Source organism: Rhea pennata, chromosome 1 (genome assembly GCF_028389875.1).
Source record: "Rhea pennata isolate bPtePen1 chromosome 1, bPtePen1.pri, whole genome shotgun sequence".
In the NCBI taxonomy this organism is placed as follows: Eukaryota; Metazoa; Chordata; class Aves; order Rheiformes; family Rheidae; genus Rhea; species Rhea pennata.
The window spans coordinates 95,222,799-95,246,066 of record NC_084663.1 but is presented as its reverse complement, the minus strand read 5'-3'; the positions used below and the strand labels follow the sequence as shown (position 1 = coordinate 95,246,066).

The 23,268-nt window shown below is 39.2% G+C and overlaps 1 protein-coding gene across 5 annotated transcripts; it reads right to left on the bottom strand.

Moving 5' to 3' along the window:
• Positions 1-1,106: 1,106 nt before the first annotated feature.
• TMEM45A (transmembrane protein 45A) lies at positions 1,107-22,985 on the bottom strand. Of its 5 annotated transcripts, XM_062596057.1 has the most exons (8): positions 22,784-22,985; positions 20,676-20,755; positions 15,642-15,726; positions 11,930-12,140; positions 9,192-9,404; positions 8,336-8,520; positions 5,975-6,120; positions 1,107-5,127 (listed from the first exon to the last, which is right to left on the bottom strand). In XM_062596057.1, exons 4-8 carry the CDS (start codon positions 12,117-12,119, stop codon positions 5,034-5,036), a joined length of 828 nt encoding a protein of 275 aa, XP_062452041.1. In that variant the 5' UTR covers positions 12,120-12,140; positions 15,642-15,726; positions 20,676-20,755; positions 22,784-22,985; the 3' UTR covers positions 1,107-5,033. The 5 variants fall into 5 exon arrangements, with proteins under 5 accessions (XP_062452041.1, XP_062452059.1, XP_062452031.1 ...); XM_062596075.1 differs by lacking the exon at positions 15,642-15,726; XM_062596047.1 differs by lacking the exon at positions 20,676-20,755.
• Between the last annotated feature and the right edge of the window lie 283 nt (positions 22,986-23,268).

The window sequence follows — 23,268 nt, the reverse complement described above, 5'->3', positions numbered from 1 at the left end:
AGAGTGTGGCTGCCAAAATGTGCATTTCACATGATTACCTGTATGGGATAGGGCATGTAGTCTGTCACTGGCTCTTCCTTGCCATCAAGCATGGGAGTAAACAGTCTCTCTGGTGACATGTTTGGGGGTAACTGGCCCTAGCCCCAACCTCAGGGAATATGAAGATGTTGGTATATTTGGTTTTCTAATGCAAACTAGTTGATTCCCCAACTGATTTATTTAAAGTGATTTCTAGCTCTTTAAAATTTCTTATTGATTATTTTAAGTCTTCTGCGATTCTTTCAGGTTTTGTGAAAATAAAGATGATATAGGTAAGTGCTGACTTTCTCTTCCTTACCCACTCCTGGAGAAATTTAAAAGCTTTCTTATGTACAGAGAAGAACATGCCACTTGAAGTTCTCTTATAACTGAAAAACATCCCTTGTAAAATATATAGCAAAGTGGTATCAAATCCATAGAACGATGAAAGAAAGCCATGGGACTATAATATTTAATGAATAATAAATTTATCCACCAAAACACAGTCTGAGAGAGGCCAAACTGCTTGCAAATTTTTGCCAAAACCAGTCCCCTAGTTTTAAAAAGTGGTCAAAAATATGGAGAGGAAAAAATTCACAATTTACAAACTTTTTTGCAAATACTTCAGGCTTTTGTTTCAGAATGCATTTTCATCTTATAGATGAAAAAGTTTTTTTTTTTCCTTTAAAAGGAAAACAGAGCGAAGTTAAATAGGTCAAAATAATCTTAAATATTTTTATTATTGAGCTTGCCAAAACAGAAGAATCCACAGTTCACACAGTCCTGTTCATGTGCCTTGCTGGTTGCTCTGTGGTATATGGAACAGGAGAATGGACCCAAATCTGGGTCACTTCCATAAATCTGTGAAGATCCACTGTTCAAACCTCAAGAACAGCTATTTTAATCTGTACTGTAAGTGACAGTAAAATGATAGAAGCAAAGAAATTTGTCAAGACAGAATTGGCCTTTCTTAAATTCCTGTCCCAACTAGCACAATCATCCAGGTGGGCCATACGGGTGACATGTCTACCCCACTTCACCCTGCCCCATAAATGATTACATTTTCCCCTGGAAACATGACAGACATCTTAGATGAATAAATCATTTTTATTTAAATAAAGTTACAGGCATATCTTTTCTATTATTAACTACCATATAGTTTTTTAAAAGGCACCAATATTTAACAATAATTTAAATTTTCTTGAGAGCAGCTACCTTTCTCTGAGTGGTGTTTGTAAACTCATTAGACTTCCATCCACTCATGAAATTCAAACAAAATCTGTTGCTAGTGGAACCAGAAAGGTCATACCTTTTTAACCATAATAGCTACCTTAGTGTTCTGGACATCTCTTTTGAACAATGTTTAAAAAAAATGGATCAGATGTTCTGCTTAACAAATGACCACTCCTTAAATGAATTGTTTCTTTATTTTGTGCTACCGAAAATATATTAGGCTGAGAAATTCACTTTAACTTTCACTCTACATGTAGTGTAAACATTAAAAGTTAAATCCAAGAGACTACTGTTTCCATAAGACTTCAGGATCTGTTTTGACCTGCATTTCTTCAATTTAAGAATACAATGACACCTGCTCTTATATGAACAGTTACTTCTTTTAAGAAGTATATCCTAGAGTTCTTTTCCACAAACTGTATTAGCTTCATCATTGGAGTTCTTTATAAGTGTCTTTGCTATGCATGGTTGTACCTCAGCCAGCAAAGTGAGTGTAGTAGGCTTATTTTTCCAGTTCTCTGACAATCTGCTGGAGATTCCCCAAAAGGGGATATAAGGAGATGCAGACGATACCGCTCAATAGGCTGAATCCTAATCAAATTCTCTCACAACAAAAAACAGACTTACAACCACTGCTGGAATAATGCCCAAGTGAGAGTCAGAATTGGAAGGCTCAGAAGGTCACAGGAGAAACACTGGCAGGTCACCTCTTTTCTGGCCATCGAGTTCTGGTATTGGAACTTTTTGTTTCTAAAAAAGCAGGTTTTTCAGAATGAGAATTTGGTAAACACCTTCCGAATTCACAGCTCAGTCAAGTTATTAAAATGTTTAACATATCCATGGGGTTCACTTTGTCAATTGATTTTGGTTTATCGAAATAAACTTTTGTAATAATCCTCAACTTCTATTAGACACATAACTATCTTCTTCACTTCACAGCATAGCAAAAGTTCTACATCTCAAGTATTCTCACGGGTAAAAAATTCTGCCCTTTAAAAAAAAGCTTATAGACAATAGTGATATAGAACAACGAATTATACTCAAATATAAGATTGTAGTTGGCTGTAATGACACACTGCTTTTGGCCAATATATCCCTGCTACTATTAACACACAAGCTCTTCAGAAAACCAGAGAATATTTCTTCTGATATGCTAACAGAAAACTGGATTTAATGGAACTGTACCAGTGAAACTCAAGTCTTAGATTTGCCAAGTGAAGTAGGTATTATTTATTTCAGAGCTTACATTAAGACCACTGTAAAGCCAAGATGCAGAGCTGCAAAAATACTCATACTTAGCTCACAAGACTGCCCTGAGACAGATTTTGTGTAAGTTTGCCAAAATCTCCAAGACCTTTCAGAGAAAGACACTAAAGAAAAGCAGACAACTATTGAGAGAAATGGTGATCTTTCCTTGGCTATGCATCTGCAGTTTCCCATTATACATTTCTAAACAAAGAAATGTCTGGGAGTCGACTACTCTCACCTTCAGAATTAAGCTCATCTAGATAATCTCACATCTAGTTCCACGTACCATTTCATGACACTTAGCAAAATCGAAGGTATTTTCAAAAATGACCAACTGAAGTCTTCTAAGAAGACATCAAATCTCAGACACTTTAATATATTTTTCTCCTGCTTGGATTATCCCTTTAGTCTCAGGATAGAGCACCTTAATACTTGTACAGTATTAAATATATTTATTCAGAAAAGCAGTGGAGAAACTTGCATTGTTTCTGTATGAGGAGCCAAGTATTTTCTTAAGATCTACTTCAGAATAAACAACCTCAGTTACTTTAGAAAGGCAGTGATAAACCTGAACATTCTAAAACTTAAGCATTAACAGCACATATAGCTAAGGGAGGTTCTCTTTAAAAAAGAGAAGAAAAGTATGTGGGTCCTAGAAATGAGGTGAATATTTACATTCCTTTCAAGGTGAAACAGTCTTGATTTTTTTTTTCTAAGTCTTGAGATCCCTTTGAGCTATAAATTATTTTCTGTGCTTATCTTCTTAAGCAATAGGCTTACTGCAGTTAGTAAGTTTATGCTACTCATTTCTCTGGTTTACACTGAAAAAATACAGATGAAGCTCAAAAATGAAGGGACTAGATCCTGCAACTCTTGTTCATTCACCAGGGTCTAGTTCTGCATTCCTTTAGGAGTATATACAGATATTAGAATAGTGAAAAAAATACACTTCTGTAGTATCAAACCTGATGAACTGGTAGTATTTGTACAGAATTTATTGTCCTGTACCTACCGGTGCATTTGCAAAAGTAGTTAGAAGAAAACAAGCTTTTTACAGGAGGTGTTCTGAACAGAGGGAGCTACTTTTCCAGCCTAACCATCTCACTACTGATGCATATACAAAGTGGCCCACTGCCATCAGCATTTCTTCTGCACTCCGTCCTCTGGAAAACAGAGTGTGCATATTGCTGAACAACAGATGCTCTTTCCTGTCCACATGCTAATGCATGTCTTTTGAAAGACTCATTTAGAGCTAGAGCTATACTTCAAATGTCCACCCCGTGGGGGCAGTGTGCTTATGTACATAACTTTCTAATGTCTTCTGCCACGTATCATTGACTTTGTTTTTTTGTGCTGTTCAGATTGGAGCACATCCTAGTGACACTGAATGCAGGGGAGGAGGGCACTCTGTTTCTTACAGAATCAGGATTTCAGTTTGTCCGTTTGAAAAAAACAAACATAATTTAAAAACAATCTTTTTTTTTTGTTTGTTTTTAATCCAGACCCTACTGCATGGAGTTACTATAAATGAAACATCTGCCCTCACACAGCTCGTTATGCATATTGCTTAAAATTTGCTAGAGAGGGTTTGGGGAAAGGGTGCAAATCCTTCTCATCCACCATTAAATCTGGTTCAGCATTCCCTGCTCCTGATTATGTGCTGGTCTGGTCATGTGTCTCCCTGAACTCTGCTGAATTCCACTAAATTTCACTGAAGGAAAGGAAATTACATTGCTAAAGAAACTGCCTTTGTGGTCAGATGCTGCCCTCCTGGACCACATCAGCTTTTCTAGGAAAGAAGTTGCTCAGTATACCTGGGGCAAGTAGAGCAAATTCACTGCCTTTCAAAGACAAATGATAGGAAAGTGGCAGGAATATCTAGCCATATTATGAGTAATTCCAGTCATTTTTAATTATTATACATCTCTTTGGTCCTCCTATAGAAGTTTGGTAGTGTCTATACGAGCATAACCAAACTACATATTCTTCAAAGAAATGCTGAAGAGATCTGCAGTGAGCAGTTCTTTCCATTTAACATAAATCTACAAGCAAAGACACAAATGTATTGGACAAGGCAGCTGTAAGACTATCACTTTTTATGTTGTTCTGTTGTTTTCAAGGTCTGCACAGTTATTTATGCCCAATGACTTGCAGTTCAGCAAAAGCACTTATTTGGACATCTTAACTAGTTCATCTTATTAGTTCCTTAAAAAGCAGAAGAAAAACACTTTGCTTAGCTGTTAATGAGTCTAACTTACAGACTTAGTAATGTCACTTCATCCAGTCCAAGTTTGTCTAATATTAGTATTTTTTCCATGGACATATGTGATAAGCAAGGCATTACTGGAAGCATCACACATCAAGCTTACCCTCTGCAAATAAAAATCTAACTGTGCAGATGTATACAGTACTCCATAGGATGATATTTGCAGAGCAAGTTGTAAAAAGGATGAATAAAATGGTAAACAAGTCTAAAAATGAGGTAACAATTAGTCTAATAGTAGAGTGGGCAAACTAGTAAAGCCCCATTCATACTAAATTTCATCTTCGGACTCCTGATCTCGTTCAGATGTTTTCAGTAATCCCATCTCCATAGTTTGGGACTGTTTGATCTTTGAACGAACTGCCCTAGGAGGAAAAAAAAAGAGAGAGAGATGTCATATATATCAGAAATCAGATAGTCACTCAAAGGTTGATCTGGCAATTTCACATGGTAATAACCTGTTTAACTCCTGTATTTCATCAGGCAGGTAGAACGATTTGTTTATAAAGAAAGACTACCAGAACTAAATATGATCAAAGCATGATAAAGAATGGTAAGAGTAAAAGAAGGGGTGAGAACTATGTTTAGGACAGTCTATGAAAAGGCTTGGTAAGATCCTGCAAACAGAAAGTGATCAGCCCTGGTAGAATCAGGCTCATTTTTCTAATGCAGTGAACACTCCAAATGGAGTTTTGACAGAATTAACACAGGGTGACATGAAAAGGTTTATTTTTTTAAAAAAAAAAAAAAAAGAGAGAGAGATGAAATGGGCCAGTGAAAATATCAGGTCTGATTGAGGGAAAGCAGCAACCATGAAGTCTGTGCAATAATCCTCAAAGTAGAGAAACCTGCTAACTAAATCACTTGGAATTGGTACAGACAAATATAGGGAGAGAAAACATTGTAGGAAAAAAGCTCTCTCCTAACTTATTATGCAATTACAGATGTGGAAGGCTATCAGAAAGAGCTCATTTCATGTGAGAAGCATTATGTTGTCAGAATGGTACTTTATGTATGTTATTTCCCCCTTCTACTGAAACAGTGAGTCATGCTGTGTTTATTAATTAGCAATATCTATTTTCATTTTATTTTGCAAGACGGTTAATTATTTTGTGAAACCTTTTTGATTTGTTAGTGAAACCTTTCTACAATAAATCTCCTAGTAGAGTAAACAGACAAGTCTCCAAAGTTTTAGTGTTTCAAGTAACTTACCAGCTGACGATTGTATAATTCACTGCAAGGATAAGAAAAGCAAAAGCATAATGCCAGCAATAGCACATTGTCAGGAACATCATATTAGTATGATCCATTTGATTCCACTCTGGGCTCCCATTTGGAGGATAAAGAACAAAGCCAATCTATAATAAAATAAAACATCACCTGACATTTATCCTGTACCATATAATGTAGTACGCTATCAAAAGGCAGACATTTCATTTCCTTATGGTGCTGATTATTTCTGCAATTATTACTGAAAACAGTTTTGCAGTCACACTCAGATGTGATGGATCATTTTACACAGTACTGCAGAAATGCCTATGAAGACACAGAGGCAACTCCAGAGGCCCTCTGATTTTGCTCAGAAAATTATCAAGTGCTGCAGCAATCAGAATTGTGCACTATAAGGAGGGGCTGATACTCAGCTATATGTGTCCTGAACTGCAAACACATGACTAACGAGCAAACCTGCCTAGCCCCTCATGTGGGCTCCCTTCTTCCCAATAGCATCTAGGAATGTGTTAAATAGTTCAGAAGACAAAAAATAAGTTCATAAATAAAGGCAGGCCCTAACTCTATTTCTTCCGGGCAGTCCAGGGAAAAGGAAAGCTCTTCAAATTAAATAAAAACGTAGCTTTCTCCCTCAAGGGCATTCACTAGTGTGAAGTACATTGGTGATTTGGTTATCTAGAGTTGGGAAAGATCAAACTCATACTACTCTACACGTCACGGAGCTAGTCACCACCACGGCTAGTCAGGGCTCTGTGCTGTCTAATACTCTTCAAAGTCACTGTTCAAAAATTTTGTTGAGAGTTTTGGAGCTGGAAAGAGGGAGAGAGGAAGAAGGAGGGGAGGAGCACATTTTGTATTTACATGCAGAGAATTCAATGAATGAAAGCATTGATAACACAGAAGAAAGCTCCTTTACCTTTTACAAATTTGCCATTCTGCAGCCAGTATGTGGTTTTCAGTCACACATATAGTTGAAGTCTAATGCAGGTGTGAAAAAGGCCACACACAAATCTCTTGTATTTTCTTTTCAATTTTTACTTTGAAACAAAAAACACATTGTTTCTGGACTAACTTGACTGTTTTAGAGTTAAGTAAAGAAATTACTTTTTTAAAAAAATAGACTGGACAGACAATGAGTAGATGATTGCATCTAATCCCTCTATTGTAAAGCTGCTTGAATCACCAAAGAAAAGTTTCCAAACAAGAAAATAAAACACTAAGTGCTGCAGCACCAGGTTCTTGAGTTCATTTACAGAAAAAGACTGAAGTTCAGGAGGTCTGTCATCTTGCCAGAACAAGTATTCAAATACTCGATTTGGTGCTAAGTGTCCAGTTCTCCTAAGGAACAGTAAATAGTTTTATTCATCACGTCTGGCCAGCATATAAAAAAAGGGAAGCCAGTCTAGACACATCGGAAAGAAAAATCACTGGGGTGACCTCAGTTCTCCACTGTAAGATCAAACATAGTTACTAACACTCCTATTTCTTTGTTACAAGACAGTATCAATTCATGAAATTCTTTGTCCTGTTCTAAGAGCAAAGAATGGATTGCTATCAAATATCAATCAAATTAATCTCATTAATCAAATGTGATTAATCAAATAAAATCACAAATAAACTAAGGCATGGCAGCTAGATTTTGATGAGTTCCTTCTCATCTCAGATGAGCCACATCTCTGAAATAGTAAAGTTTAGACTGTTATTGTTTCGGCTCAACTGTCAGCACATTGTAAAACTAGGAACCTTTGCATCAACCAGTGACTCGATGGCATTCAGGAGCTTGAACACCTCTTGAATATAGTTTGCCACTACTGAAATGTTTTTTAGGAGGCTGAAAGATACCACCAGTTCAGCACATGAAAGACAATTTCCACCTTCATTTCTCTTTGTGGCAATGTCAATGAGTTGTTCACTTCCCCTTTCCTGTGATCTGCTGGGCATTTACTCACTACTCCCACCGCTTTGTGGACTGTCTTTGTAACTGATAGTAAATATACATTGCTGTAAAATCACTGCCTTTTAGCTTGCAAATTTTGAACAGGATGATACAGAGATCAGAGGGAATATTTAATGATTATAGCAAGGGACGCTTAGCCAAACCACCTTAGCTTTTTTATTGATTCAGATAAAAGACAGCAGAAGTAAAATGACTTCTTCATCTGTAAAATGGATATTACAAATACTTTTATCTCTCTGAAGGGGCATTACGGGTGAATTGTTATCTGTGAGTCCTTTGAGATCTTTGTTTAACAGGCATACTATATCACTTGTGAAACTTCTGCAAAGGGATAAATGATTAACAGTGGTAAAAAAAGAAACCTCTAAGGCAGAAAAGTGACCCACCTGCCAAAACCAGCTGCCTTGTAATATACAGAGGCTTGTACGGAGCATCTCTAGTACAATGCTGCCACGGAAGAAAACTTCTAGAAATATGCAAACAGCAGCTCCAAAGATAGCAAATAACAATAACTGATGAACATGAATATCCAGCATGGCTCTCCCGTGAAGGTGGTAACAGAAGAGAAAGCCTGAAATAATATATTATGTAAGTGATCAGTTTAAGATTAAGTGATCAGATTAAGAGTTATGTTTTGCAACTGATGCCTCCTTATTTCCTCCTTGAGTTTAGACTGGAAAATCATACGGGAAGTTATCATCTTTATTTTAAAGACATGCTGACAGAAAGTTTAATTCATCTGTCTCTGCAGTGTAACAAGAGGAAGGCTATGAGACATACTGTGTGTACAGAAAATGTAAATTGAGTACATTACATCTTCCAAAATGTGATTCCAGGGCAGGTAAATGCACTCACAGTGACTTTTAGCTGATCAGTTGGGTACCTAAGTTGAAGTAAATGCCTAAGCTACTGAGCACTTTTACGCAAAATATGCTTTTACCACTACTGTCACTACATTTCTATTGCTATCTTAGCTAGTTAGGAAAGCAAAAATACATCTGTACAATGCATGATTATGCTTCTAGGCTGCACTGCAAACTCTCAGCAGTTTAAGGAGGGCTATGACCAATTTTTTTAAAAGTATTTTGGGGAGTTAAATGCTCAACTCCGATAAATACGCAGGCACTCATTCTCTAAGGCTCTAAGACTACTTTGAGAATCTCAGCCAAAAGACTGATGCCTGTAAGTACAAATAAATCTTCCGAGTTTCACAGGCATCTCTGCAGAGAGAGGTAAACTCACCTTCAATAAAAACTGCTAACGAAAGCATCATTCTGTCCATGGCCACTGGCAACGCATTTGTCCCATGAGCCACAATGTCAACCAATCCTGAAATGCCGTAAAAGAGATACATGGTGGCATGCTGCCAGTTCATCAAGTGATCCCAGTGTTTTTCCTTGTAATTATACAACTTCAGATGAGGTCCATCAGGAACGAACTGCTCAGCCACCATTCCTGCACATGAAACAAGACCTATTACTAGTTGTCCTAGTGCTTAAGGTATAGGCTGAGAGTAAGTATTTATTCAAGCAATAGAGACTACAATATAACCCAAAGCAGAATAATGATGTTCATTTGGGGTTTTAGTGTGGGGAGAAGCAGTGAGGACTGCTCTAGGTGATTGCTATGTTTTGCTCCCTTCTTCCCAGTCCTGCCATTCTCAATAAAATTTTTAATGAGTTGTACAAGCTCAAGTGAATGGACAAGGAAAAGGGGCCTCAAAGATATTAAATTTCTCTAAATTTGCAAGAAAATAGGCAGTGGATAGAGGAGAGATGAAATAAGTTCCTGTTCTGAGGGAAAGATCACTGAGAGAGCTCAAACATATATTAAGCATCACATAATCCAGAAAGGAGAAAGCCACAGGAAACCAGGCTTCAGTTCCACTGCTGGCAGAACTATTTGCATCTTACAGTTTCCAGCAGTTAAAATGGAGAAGTGGAGACAGCTATTTTGTGCTGCCTTTTTTATTAAAGACAAACAAAAAAAAAAACAACAAAAAAACCCCCAAACAATTGCTATTGTGGTAGTTTTCTGACTAAATTTTTCAGCTGTCTTTTCCAGTGATTTAAACATGAGTTTAACACACGCTAAATTCCCTCAAAGAAAGATTTACTCTTTTTGGCCCCTGCAGTATGTAGGATGGTATAGTTCAAACTCTTAATTCAAAGGCGAACTTTCCTAAAAAAACATAAAAGGAACTCCCTCCACTGTGCATACTTATTAAAGGTCTCACGAGGATATGCAAAGAGTTAATATTTGAATTGCTGCTTTACTGCTTCCCTTACCTTGGCCCCTTGTTGTGTTGCTAACAAAATACAGTACTCCAGAAAAGGGAAAGTTGCTTTTAGACACTCTATTTGATCAAGGAAGTTTGTGCTTAAAATACATTATGCTTTCATAACATTAATTATATTGCTCAGCATAGTGTGTGCTGATATCCCCCTACATAAGTAGATATGCTGCAGAACAAATGCAGTGTTTTTCCACCTTTATTTCAAGTGTGCCTTACACAGAAGCAGCAGTTTTTACTCCTGCTGCTGCTTTTACTGTTTGTCCTTGCCAGGCTTTCCTGTCCACATTTTTAACTGGAATTGAAGTTACCATAAATTAAAATAATAGCTCTTTTTTTTTTTTTCAGAGTGAAAACAAAAACACTGCTTTAGTGCTTTAAATGCCTGACTATCTCTAGCCACTCATTGGGAGATTTGTAAGAAAAATGTCTTTCCTCACATCTCAAAATGAGTGGCATTATTAAGGTTTTGATATTTTTTTAAGGCGTATCAAACTATATACTTTACCCAAAACATCACTTAATTGCTAATGTATCTTAATTGATAAAACTCCCAGAGGAGAAGGAAAAGTAGGAAGATGATTTTGGCACAATTTAATGGGATGTAATGGGATAAAATATACAACATGATCAGACACCAGGGAACTGCGAACATTTAAAAAAGAGCAGATAGATAAAATATAATCTTAATGTTAAAAATTAACATCCTTTTCAACTTGAGGCCACATGTGCTGAACTCCCTTAGTCCCCTATTACTTACTCTGAAAAGATAAATTGCTAATACACATCCTGCTTGAATTTAAAGAAGAACAAGACATTTCCAAACAACTGCATAGCTCACAAAACCACCTCCTTGAGTTTATGTCCAGGCAAGTTCAAAACAGAATGCAAACCAGTCACCCTCATTTGTAACAACTGCAACCACATTTGTAGTTCAGTGCTTTCTTGTGAGTATTTTCACTTTTGAGTGCCGTTAATCAAAAAAAAAAAGCATCTGCATTTACACATTTGAGCAATAATTCAGTGAAGACCACCAACACCTGAAAGCCAGCAGGCCCTCTCAAACCATTCAAGGCAGTGGGTTGAGTTTGCTAGACTCAAAATAACTGAGCAATGCCCCGACTGTCTGGAGTTAACAGTTTACATGTGAAAGCCCCTCAGCCAAATAATGCATCTCCCTCCCTGAAGTAGTGCACAGCATATGAACATTCAAATGGAATATCTGTGCAGGAGTAAGGAGATCATAAAGAAGCTCTAAAACACTGTAAAGAAGCTCCATGCCATACATGGAGACTGTGTCACAATTGTAATTATATATTTAAAAATAGTAGCATCAGTAGCTCTTAGATTCCTAGTGTTTAAAGGTCAAGAGGAATTAAGTAAAGCACTGAGTTTGACCTCCATGTCCATCAAAATATACCAGATCTCCCCCCGACAGTTTTGTTTATTGAGCTCAACGGCTTGTATCCATCTAAAGAATTGCTTCAGAATGGCATCCTCTCTTGAACTGAAGACAAAAAAATGGGAAATTTTTATTGTAATTGTTCATAACACTATGCTTATTGCAACACTAATTAAAAAAATCAGAACTTCACACATTTTATCAGAGAACAAATTTGGAAAGAAGTATGAAAAAGTGCAGTCCTTTGCATTTTTATTATTGTCCTCAAGAAGGCATCTAACTTACCAATCAGGGCAAAGACAGCTTTGATGATCCCCTCAACAAATTCCAGGCGCTGAAATCCTGCCCTAGAACCAAGGTAGCAAGCACTCTTGTTTTTTCGACAGACATACTTCAGTGGATACTTCACTGACCACCACAAGCCAAAAAGAAGGAAAAAGCTTCCAGGGAGGGCATGACCTTTGAAATTGCCCATGGTTTTCTACTACACAATAACCTGAAGGTAAATAAAAAATGCAGATTGATTATTGGAATGATGAGCGAATCCCATTGAATATAATTTGAGAGTCTCATCCTGCACAGATCAAAATAGCGTAACTGAATTAAGCCTTCACATTTTATTTAAAATTAAACTGAGTTTGGGTACGTATTTTCTATTCAAATGCTGTTCAAAACACCCAGCTGCGCTCTCAAGTTTCTTAGATTTGCAGAAGTCAAAGGGTGCAAAAAGAAGGGTGATAGAAGTCACCCCACTGCAAAACAGTTGACCTGAAATGCAACGCCTGCAGCTAACGAGAGAAAAAAGGCATAGCACACTATGTCATGCTGTTGAAATTATGCCAGAAGAGGGAACATTAATACTCAAAATCAAGTTCTTCTGCCTTTAGAGTGTTATGTGTTTCTTTACATGGCAAACAGATATCAGGACAATAGCGGACTGAACAAAAAACTAATTGTGCATAGATACAACAGGTAACTAATTAATAAACTATACTTTGACTATCAATTCAGATGTGATTTATGAACATCCAGTAATTTTCAGTATTTTACAGGTGACTTATGAGCCTGTAACTAGAAGCCTATTATCCCTGTTTTAACGTTAAGTATGCTAATACTATTATTACTTGGCCAGTGTTATACAGTCATTTAATAGCAGTGCTTGATCTCACGGTCATCAGCCTGAAATTCCCAGCTTCCAGGAGAGTTAAGTTAGCTCCAATAGTTCCTTCACTAAAATTATAGTTCTAATATTTGATTGCAGTTTGTCTTTAAGCTAGTATAAGCTGAGGTATTGTGTATCATGACCCAAAGCATATAAAATTTCTGTACAGACAATACATAATCAAGGATAATCACTTTCATAGCATTAACAGTTTGTACTTTCTGTTATTACTGCTGCTGACTTAAAAATCTAATCACCACAGTATACCAGAGCCATCTGGTTTTTAACAGAATATGGAAGCTCCAGTGTATTTTTCTTTTAAGTAAGTATTTCCCATGGTCAACTCTGCACAAGAAGTTTTAAACTGTGGTTTGTGGGCTATGGAGTACTTGCAGATGGTTCATGTAGTGCTGGCTGGTCACGTAGCATAAGTTCTCTCCTGTTCCTGCAGGCTAAACATTACTGAAAGCTGTTTTTTTTCCCCTCTTTAAAGAGATTTTTTTTCCATGTACACAGGTTATAAAGTTGCCGTAAGACTATTACCCAACTGCATGAGGAGAGGTGACCTACAGAACCACAAGGGAAAAGAAAAAATAAAAAATGACTGTTCACAAGTGAAAAAAAGGAAGGATTTAAGGGCTCAGGCTGATGTAGCTCCAGCTGTTGAAGCAGTTCCTGCCCCAGCTGTCCGTACTGTCCTTTTCCAGAGCTGACTTCTCTCTATATAAAGGCTAGGCCACACACACATTCCTGAGTATTTGTTTAAACTGCCATGCTGGGCTGGGGGCTCTGCATGCAGCGTGCCTGCTGCAGTTTCAAAGCCTCCAGCAGGGTTGGTAGCTACCACAGGGCATGAAATCACTTCAGCTGGCTCTGCCATATCCCTAAGAGTTCTGGGCTGTGATGAGCTTTAAAAGCTACCCGCCCCGCCAATAAAACATCTTTTAGCTCATTTTTAGGGAATTGTTACTGAATTACAATGGGACACATGACATGGGTTGCCAAAGCAAGCCCTTTTCTTCATCTGTCTTAACTGCTATTGCCAATGCTTGTATGTACATATTCAAGTCTGAAAAAGGACTGTAAGCCTGATTGCGTGCAGCCTGAGGAAGGATGGCAACCCCTGGCTGATAGCTTGCCCTAGAGCCCGGGGACGAAGTAGTGCTCTGGTGGCATAAGGGGGCCACCAGGTCTACCTCCAAACCTTCCTGTGCATGCATGCTCTTTAAAACATTTCTGTAGAAAATGGCTTAGCTAAAAACTTGTGGTACAGGCAACATGTTAAGAGTACGCTTGGCAAGGCACAGGTAACCAGCTGTGCACAGTGAGTCCTGAATAAGGCAAATGCAACATCCAAAAATATCCAGAGTGCAGGAACTCCACGCAAACAGGTAGCGAAAGGTGTGCAGTTACTTATTTTTGTGAAACAGAAAGGACTCTGTTTGGGGTTTTTGCCTTTTAGAAGAAGACTCCTTTGCAAAATTTCTCTTTCTTCTAAAAACCTGATGGCCTGACACAGCTGTCTTTTTAGAAACATATTAATTTTGTCTTCCTTTGAATTAAAGAAAGAAAAGGGGCATGGAGAGTGGCCTTTCCTCATCCTACGTTTGATCTCACTGAACACCATTAATCAGAAAGACTTTATTCATTAGATACTTTGCTATTCGCCACAGGTACGTGACACTCCAGCTGAAAAGACTTAGTCTGTACCACACATCAAAGCAAGATAATGGACTAAAAAGATAAATCAAAGCCATACAAAGTCAAACTCTAGAAGGAGAAGCAGTTAGATTCAGATGAAGATCATGGTGTTAGTGCAATTTGTAGTATACAACATATGAGACTTCAAAAGCAAATCTTAGTCTGTAAGGTCAAATATGGGCTATTCAGATCTCCAACACTGCCAGATTTTTCTGCTCTAGAACAAGCTGATCTATCAAGATAGTCATCTTAAAACTACTGTTCCTCTTTCAAAATAAGGAAGAAAAAAAGAAAAGGCAAAGAATGCTGCAACAACTACTGTTGCATAAGCAATGTAAGCAGGGAAGCAGAAAAAAATAAAACACTCTTTCACTATAAGCAACACAATCAAGTGCTACTAGTTTGAGGGAGTGTAAATGTCAGTCTAAGCTCATCCAAAAATGCTGAAATTTATTTGCATGCTTTGCCCAGAAACACCCGGTTCAACCACCAGCACATTGTGGCAGACCTGCGAGACATTAAAGCTCAGCAGGCTCAGCCTGCGATAGGAACGAGGTGAATCAGACCACAAGCCCTGAGCAAATGTGCCAAAGGCTCAGGACATGACTGCCCTCAAAACCGCTTTAAATTCCCCCAATTCGCGAAATTTCCTTTAATCTAAATGGCTGCTGCCCATGATGCTGAAGGGAAGCAGGCAGCTATCAGGCCCCGCAGTTTGTTTGTGCGAGGCCCTAGGCCGCTGCCACCACCCGCCATTTCCTGCCTGATCTGTTTGAGCTGTTAGGACTGGCTGAATCTGGTTTCTGCCTTGCCCCCACCCAGGGCCCTGCCTGAGGCCTGAGGTGCCATTTTAGCTCAGGCACCCCCACCACAACTGGCCCCCAGCAGTGCTTATAGGGGTGCCCAGCCCTGGCCCCATTGTCCCTGCTGCTGCCCTGGGTGCTGGGGAGGTGTGGGGCATGCCAGGAGGGCCTGCAGGCCTTTAATGGGTGAGGCACCACCCTCACCTGGGAGCTGCCAGCCCTCCCTGGGAGCCCCTTCTTGCCTGAGAAACCCCACAGGAGAGGACTATGCCCCCTTCCTGAACCACCATTTGCCTTCACCCCCCTCCCCCCCCCCCCCCAACTATCCTACCTTTCCTTTGCCCTGCGGATGGGCCCAGGTGTCCTGTGCGCTCAGCTCCGGCACTGGGGGGCTGTGCCCTGTGGGACAGAAAGTACTGCCCGGGGAAGAGGACAAAAAGGTAAGTAAGATTAATAATGACAGCAGTATCAATGGCCCAGATGGGTTACAAATTTTAAGTATTAGGTAACATTTCTGCACCTGACTAGTATAAGGAATAGGCATAATTTACAGCTACTTGTAAATGTGAGGCTGCTTTTTTTCTTTATGTGTATGAGCTGACTATAGTTTTTATTGGAACAATTGCAGAAAATGCTGCAGGGTTTAGCTTTTTCCAGCAATTGGCAACCTTGACGGTACTGCAAGGGAATTCTAACATGCACACTTTGCTGACCAAGTATAGGTTGCTGATGGTAGCCCAAAAATTCTGTGTAACAATAACTCTTCATGTGCCTTTGGCAGTCCTTCTCTGGGCGGGCTGTGCCTTCCTCATTGGCATCAGGCAGCAATATGGGGAGGAGCTGGGAGAGTGGACAAGCAAGTATAGCTTCCAAATGAGCCTTCAAGAAAAGGCTTACATTTCTGCATGCATCAGAAGTTACCTTTTTAGCCTGAAAAGTCTCTCACCCTGGCAGAAGAATGAAAGAAGGATAAGAAACAGACTTAAGTGACTAATTTAAAAGTCTTACGGGTTCTTTGCGAGGGTGATTTCCTAACTTTTACTGGTTTGATTCACAGTCTCTTGAGGCTGTCAAGTCGGGGACTAAGACACAATGGGCAAGCGGAATGGAGAAAATCATTATAATGCCTGGTTATTCAGACTGCTTGTCAGTCGCTTTTCAAAGAACTAAATTAGTTTCCTTTTCTCACTGCAGAAAAAAGTTAGAGGCTACAGCAACTCCCCCATATCATCTCAGGATGCAAACAGTTGTTCAGTCAGAACTAGACATATAGCACGTGGTTCCCCTTCCATGCACATACTTCCGTCATACCAGTATGCCTGGTAATTTCCTGTGTTTATCAAGCCCTGGAGGATGTTAAAGAAGACAGTCAACCAAAAACATTTTTTTTTCAACAAATGATAAACATTACAAGGCCACAAACTCACTCTTCTGCAATGCATTAGTTTCTGCTGCAGAACTGCATAACATAAGTTAAAACTGAAGAGTAAACATTTGCAAAGTTCCTGCAAAACTTTGCAGCAAACTTACTGCAGTAAAAATAAAGTAGCATTTTTCTCTTATATAATTAGATTTTTCCTATATAATTAGATTAGGAATAACAGTGTGGAGTGTGTAGTATTTGCTACAAAATGTTTATTTATCCATAACACCCGCAGTAATCAGTCATCATGCCGGTAAGAATAATGCACACAGTTAAGAGGAGGAAATAACACATTTGTACATGCTTTCTTATCAGTGCACAAATTGTGATCATACAGCTTCTACTGCAAATTTAAATCCAGTAAAGAATGCCCAAAGCATCTGAGATGAAGAAAGTCACAGACAATTTTACTTAAATGCTGAAGTTTCATATTTGCACTTAAAGTGCCTTTTACCCTGCAGTCATGGAATTACAAACATCATGGAGAACCATACTGAACAGATCTGAAAAACAATATTTTATGTAACTGCTTTGTTCACAAAATGCAATAGTGATCCCATGTCAAAACTGAAAGAACAGCTACAACCCTATTTTACTAGATGAGATCACTGCCTTGGTGTTAAGGAAATACCCAGCTGACATCTATAGCTACTTCAGAATTAAAGTGAAATCAGGTATTGTGTATGCTAATGAAAACAGGACTCAAGACTTCATTAAATGCTAAAAAAATTCCAGTACAGCCTTGATATTCTTGCTTAAGGGTGTAAGAGATAAAGAATTTTTGATCAGAAAAAAGTTACTGTGAATAAGCATCTCCCAAGCCTCTAAGAGAGGAATTGACTCACTGCAGAAATCTTCAGGCCTACAAGACATGTATAAAAACCAAAAATCCCATAGGACTAGTGACTAGAAGTTTATGTACTGATCTGAGAAAGGAGGAAATCCAAGATACCATTCCTCACACTGCTGAGTTCAAGCCCACAACCTTATCTACTCTTTTTACTTTTTTCAGTACCTTCCATTTGTCAACAACTCCTACTCATGCTTCCAAGTTCTTCTCATCCTTTAGAGAGCTCCTTGCTGTCTTTTTTCACCTCTAGTGACCCTCAGTTTTCTGGATTTCTTTTCCCTTTCTCTCTGCATCTGCTGGCTCTGTTTCTGCTCCCATATTACAGCAGGCTATCTCCAGGGGTTATCCAGGGACAACAAACACTGCATAACAATCTTACTATTGGCTCTCAATATCAGAGCAGCTGCTGCTCTGTGGATATGAAATTTTTAGTCTCTGGAGCTGCCAAGTTGGAACCTTTTATTCATATCACCAGAAGTTATTATTATTTTTTAAGGCAAATAAACAGATTCAACTTTTTAATTGCGTGAGGTAATAGGAGTTGTTTTTTTCTATGAAAGAACCTAATTTTTTTTATTGGCTATACAACCTGCCATTGCATAGCACTCTTGAAATAACGTGGAAAATAGCAAGAAGGATGTAACTAAATTATTGCAAGAATGCTACCTCCTGCAAAGAGTGTGTTTGACCATAGCCATTGCAGCCTCTTCCCTGCGTGTGGGAACTCAGCAATATCTCCTGCCTCCCATAGGGTGACCTTCCAGTTGTCCCCAGTGCAGAGCAGCAGTTTCCTTGCCCATGGAGGTCACAGCAGGAACTGCAGCCCTCAAAGCGAGATGCTGCCAGCAAGCGGTTCCTGGCAACACTGCAGAGCATGTTTGTGATTGCGTGTGGCAGCAGCTGAATACAGCCAGACAAATGGTACGTTGGAAGGACATGCTGCTACACCGTACTGCAGGGCCCTGGAAGCCCTTCACTCACAATGGAAGTCAGCTCCCCTTTCCAGTCCATCACTGCTGGACTCAGGTAGCATACTTACTGTCTTCTAATTTTAACTTGAATTGTGCCATGTGCTGAAATTCTCATATTCTCCCTCCCTGATAAGAAATCAGTTCTTCTTATCATCTTTATCATCTTTAGAACATCCCAAGTCACTTCGCTGAACAACCTCTGCAGGATCCTAGGCATCCCTGAAGAACCATGGCCATGGCCAAGCAGAAGTCATACCATCTGTACGGAACATGCTCCCTGAGTACAATCCCCCCTGTAGTTTCAGGCGTGCTTACATGTGTATTCGTTCCCTGCTTACTGATAGAAAGGCTAGAAAAACATCAAGAGAGCCAAAGTTTGTCCAGCTGACAAACTGGAGCTCAAAGCACATCTCTGGAGAAGCGATGAAAGAAAACATGATTTGGTTTCTATTAGCATCCTCTTTACGGAATTCCTCTTCCAATCGCTTAACAATGCGATCAGCATCTAACACACTCTAATAAGACAGTGAAGCTGACAGGACTACTCCTGTAAAAAAAAGGGTACGACAAATATTTGTAATAAGTGCTAATGACTACTATGAAAAATCCTACATTTTGCCTTTTACAGGCGGTTAGAAGTTGCAGCAATTATTACTTACGTTTCCAAATACTTCAAGAAGATGAAAAGATACAAACAAACAAAAAAAGGGAAACTAAAGAAATTTTATGCAGTCTAAAATGGTATTTTTCATGTGCAAAGTAGCCAGGTCTGAAAGATAACACTGAGACACACTGTTCTTGCAGAAGGGTGGACTTTCAGGTACTGCTGAAGCACAGAGCTTGCTAATTTTAATATGAACAATAATTCTTCATTTGCAAGGGTTGTTCTCTTACTGTAACAACGAGTTGCTGTATTGAAAAGGCATTAAGATTTCATTTCGTTTTGTAGAATCCTGGATGTTGAGGTACCTTTGGACAAAAACCAGAATATTACAAAGAAGATCCTATTTTAAAGAGTCACTTGACACTAACAAAATCTGATAAGAAGAAGTGTCATGCTCTGTTGTGAATCGGAAGTTTACATCTTAAGAATAGCATTAAGGATCCCCATCAAAATGGGAAAGGAGCTAGTTTCAACGTTTGCGTTAACATTTATTTTTGACAGTATTCATAGGAAGAACTCAGTTTTCTTACACCAGAATTACAAACCAGTTTAGTTACACCAGGTGATGCTCATAACAGCTCATAACTGGACAAGTAGATGACACTAGTAAGAGCTGAAATTCTACTGTCACCTGGTAGGAAGGAGACTGGAGACCAGTCTCCAGAGAGTAGTCATACAAACTCAATGTATTGGTTTCTTGTGGGAGCCTGTGCTGCATTTTGCTGACTCCTCTGAGATTTAGCCTTTTTTTCTGGAGTCTCTGTTTTCTAAAGTTACTTGATTAAGTGATATGCTACTTTTGGCCAGGACATCTATCCAGTGGAGTATAATTACATGGCATGAGCCCTACGTGTTCTAGATGAAAAGGTAAATAAAGTGACTCGAAATACATATTCACATCTCATGGATTTGGATGCTGTAACCAATGATATTTGAGTGCTTAGGTCTTGCAATGTTATGTTGTGATAAGAAGGAAAAAAAAGGAAGATAGAAGGCTTTCTTGTAAGTAGCTGCTGTACATACATGCAACAGAGTAGAAATTTGGCTGAAGCATTTACCTAGTGATGGGTACAGTTGCAGGATTTATATCTAGAGCTTTGCCTTGACACACTTGCCTTTTTAGTTGGAAATCTTTTCTACAAGATTTGTCTGTCAAAGTCAGGGTGTTCAATGTACTGCTTATCACAGGGGCTCCCAAATGCACTGCATCTACCAGATACCGCTTAGAGGAAACACACTTTCAACAACAGAAAGATGATTGGGCCAGGAGGTAAAGAGAAATGAGTAAATGAAAAGGTGTTGAAAAGGCAATCAGTAACATTAATAGTAGATGAAGTTAGCCCAATTAGAAAAATCAAAATGCATCTGAGAAACAGGTATAGTTCCTCTTTATAGTTCCCCTTTAGTTCACCTTGTTCTTGTTAGGTGGATATTAGCTAGAGCTAATGTAACATTACCTGAAATTGAAGAGTCCTCCAAAATGGAGGGCTACAGTACCAGCAGCATCAGTTCAGCTGTCCCTCGGCAGACAGGACCACTAATGAAATGAGCAAGAATATTGCTATGGAATAGGAGCTTTTTAATTCAATCAAACAAGCATCTGCAAGCAAGAGGCTGTACTCACTTCTAAAGCCATTGATATTACAGGTGCCACACTGTATTACAGAAATGTCTCAAGTGCAAGATCATTCAGAGAAATAGTTTTAGGAATTCTACTAAGGTAGCATAGAAATGTTATATAACACCCTGAGGTAGGCATAATTTGATTAAGAGGAACTTACTCTTTCTTATCTTCTGGTGGAAAAAGGAGCAGCAAAACTCAAGGTCTAGCTTGTGAGCCTGGTAAGACAGGAGTGCCACTCTAGTGTGCCACTCACTTTAAAACTAAGATATTTCAAAAATAAGCTTTAATTATTTATAATACCTACTCTTAGAAACTTGCCTTGCTTAGTAAGTACCTGGGAAGAGAAGATCCAAATTACTACTGCTGCCTACTGCAAGTGAAGCTGAGAGTGTTTTTGCTTGCATCTAAGAAATAAGCCAGCTGAAATGACAGGAATTTTGACAGTGAAAAGTCTTGACTGATTTATGCTTTAAGCCTGAAGAAACAGGCACATTTCTGAGCTACTGCACTGGCCATTTGTGTTACTAAGTAATTAGTAACACAAATACGAATAATAAAAAAAAAAGTAAACAGGATTTATTTAAACAGCAGCATAATTGTTTTAGCCACTCCTAAAGAGTGGCTTCACTTCATTTCACTTTTCCTGCCCCAGCAGTTATTTCTACCCACATTTTTTACAACTGAGAGAAATCTATTCGTTTTACCCAACTCCATTTATAAAGAAAAAATTACGGGAAAAGTCTTCGTAAGTAACACAGAAAAGTAGTAAAAGCCATTTGAGTGAGCTTCAGAAAAGGTAACTCTAGAGTCAGTGATAATTTTTTCATCTAAAATAGATTGGATACATTCCTTTTCCAAATAGCAAACTACTTCTGGTTGCAGATGATGCAAGGTATGTCATAATTTAAGAAATCTTCAAAACCAGTAATATAAGTTAATACAAAGTTATATGTACTGAGTAATCACAAGTTCTAGGTGTATAAATGCAAACTAATCATCATAGTTTATAAATGAGGAAATATAAGCACTTTGTTTTTAAGTACTTGTGTGTTTTAGTTCCTAAGCTCTGAAATTTCAAAAAGTCAATCTATCAAAAAGATAATGAAATGTTTGGTACCATGTCAATATTAAGCACTATTTGGAGAGTGGAATATAATTTAGGGCTGAAAATTGAGACAAATTGTAACATACGCAGGGGCTTTAAATGTTTTTCCAAGGATTATTCTATTTTGAAATAGAGAGACTGAGATAATCTAATTTTAGGGTTTCTGTTATTTAGTAGGAAGACATGACTACATTTAAATTCTGTTGATTTTACCTTGACATTTAAGATTAGATGAACATCTCAGTTTGAAGAATCCAAAGATGAAGAAGGAAAAAAGCACTGCTAGAAGCTTACCTATAAAGTGAGTGTTTTAGTCACATCCCTAACATAAGAAAAACCTCTGTTAAGTGATGCAGCATCACTGCTACAAAAAGATTTTGTATCTAGGGGAAAAGTAATCTGGATGTACAAAAGGGGGACAGTACTATTTTAATGCTAGCAGCCTTTTCAAAAAGCTATTTCTCATTTCAAGGTCCATGCCCATGGAGCTTATCTCAAAAACCCTGCAAATGGGGTGTGTTAGGACCAACACTGAGTAAGCTGAGGATCAAACATCTGAGGATCTTAAAACTGTTTCCACCACGAATTCGTGGTCACAGTGAGGTTACATTTAGTGCTACGCATATTTATGGGCAATCGCCTTTGCTGTGGCCAGGAAAGTTTCCCCAAGCCAGTGCTAGCAGCAGCACCTCTGTGAAGCAGGCATCCCTGTCGCCTTCTGGAGGCGCCTTTGCAGGGGCTGCGGAGGTGGGCTGACACTGCATGACCATGCAGCTGCTGGGAAGAGAGTCCCCCTTCCTCATACTCGGAGTTAAAAAGAGCCAAAGCCCCCTTACCAGCCTGCTTCCGTGTAGCCTCCTGCCTTCTTGAAGCTCCGTCCTCCTGCTTTCCCCCTTGAGGCTTGCGCCAAGGCTGGCTGAGCTGCTGGCGTCACTGCCCTGGTTGAGCTTTGGGGTCCCTCCTGGCTGTGGCTGCTGTGGGATGTGCCGCTGCTGTCACCCAGATGTTACACCACTGCTGCCCAGATGTTCCCCTGGCGGCCCCTGGCTGCAGCTAGCAGTTCCTCCCCCCCGCCCCCCTCCCGCCCCGGCTGGCCTCACACCGCTGACGCCAGCGGGAGCCAGGGCAAAGTGAAGGAAAAGGGGCTGCGGGAGAATCAGCTGCTGGCTGGAGTCAGTGCCTGCTTGCTGTCTGTCCCCTCCCCGCTTTGCTGAGCTTTCCAGGAAAGGCAAAGTTGTGCTGCCTGTGATGCTGTCGTGGCGGTCCAGCAACAAACACGGTGGCATTCACAGGCGGTGGTAGTAGCTTTCCTTGGACCAGC

Coding starts and splice junctions, on each gene's coding strand:
- TMEM45A (XM_062596057.1), bottom strand. CDS start 12,119: ATGGGCAATTTCAAAGGTCATGCCCTCCCTGGAAGCTTTTTCCTTCTT. Junction 8,521..9,191: donor GTTAGCAGTTTTTATTGAAG/GTGAGTTTACCT, acceptor ATATTATTTCAG/GCTTTCTCTTCTGTTACCAC. Junction 5,128..5,974: donor AATTATACAATCGTCAGCTG/GTAAGTTACTTG, acceptor TTTTCCTCCTAG/GGCAGTTCGTTCAAAGATCA.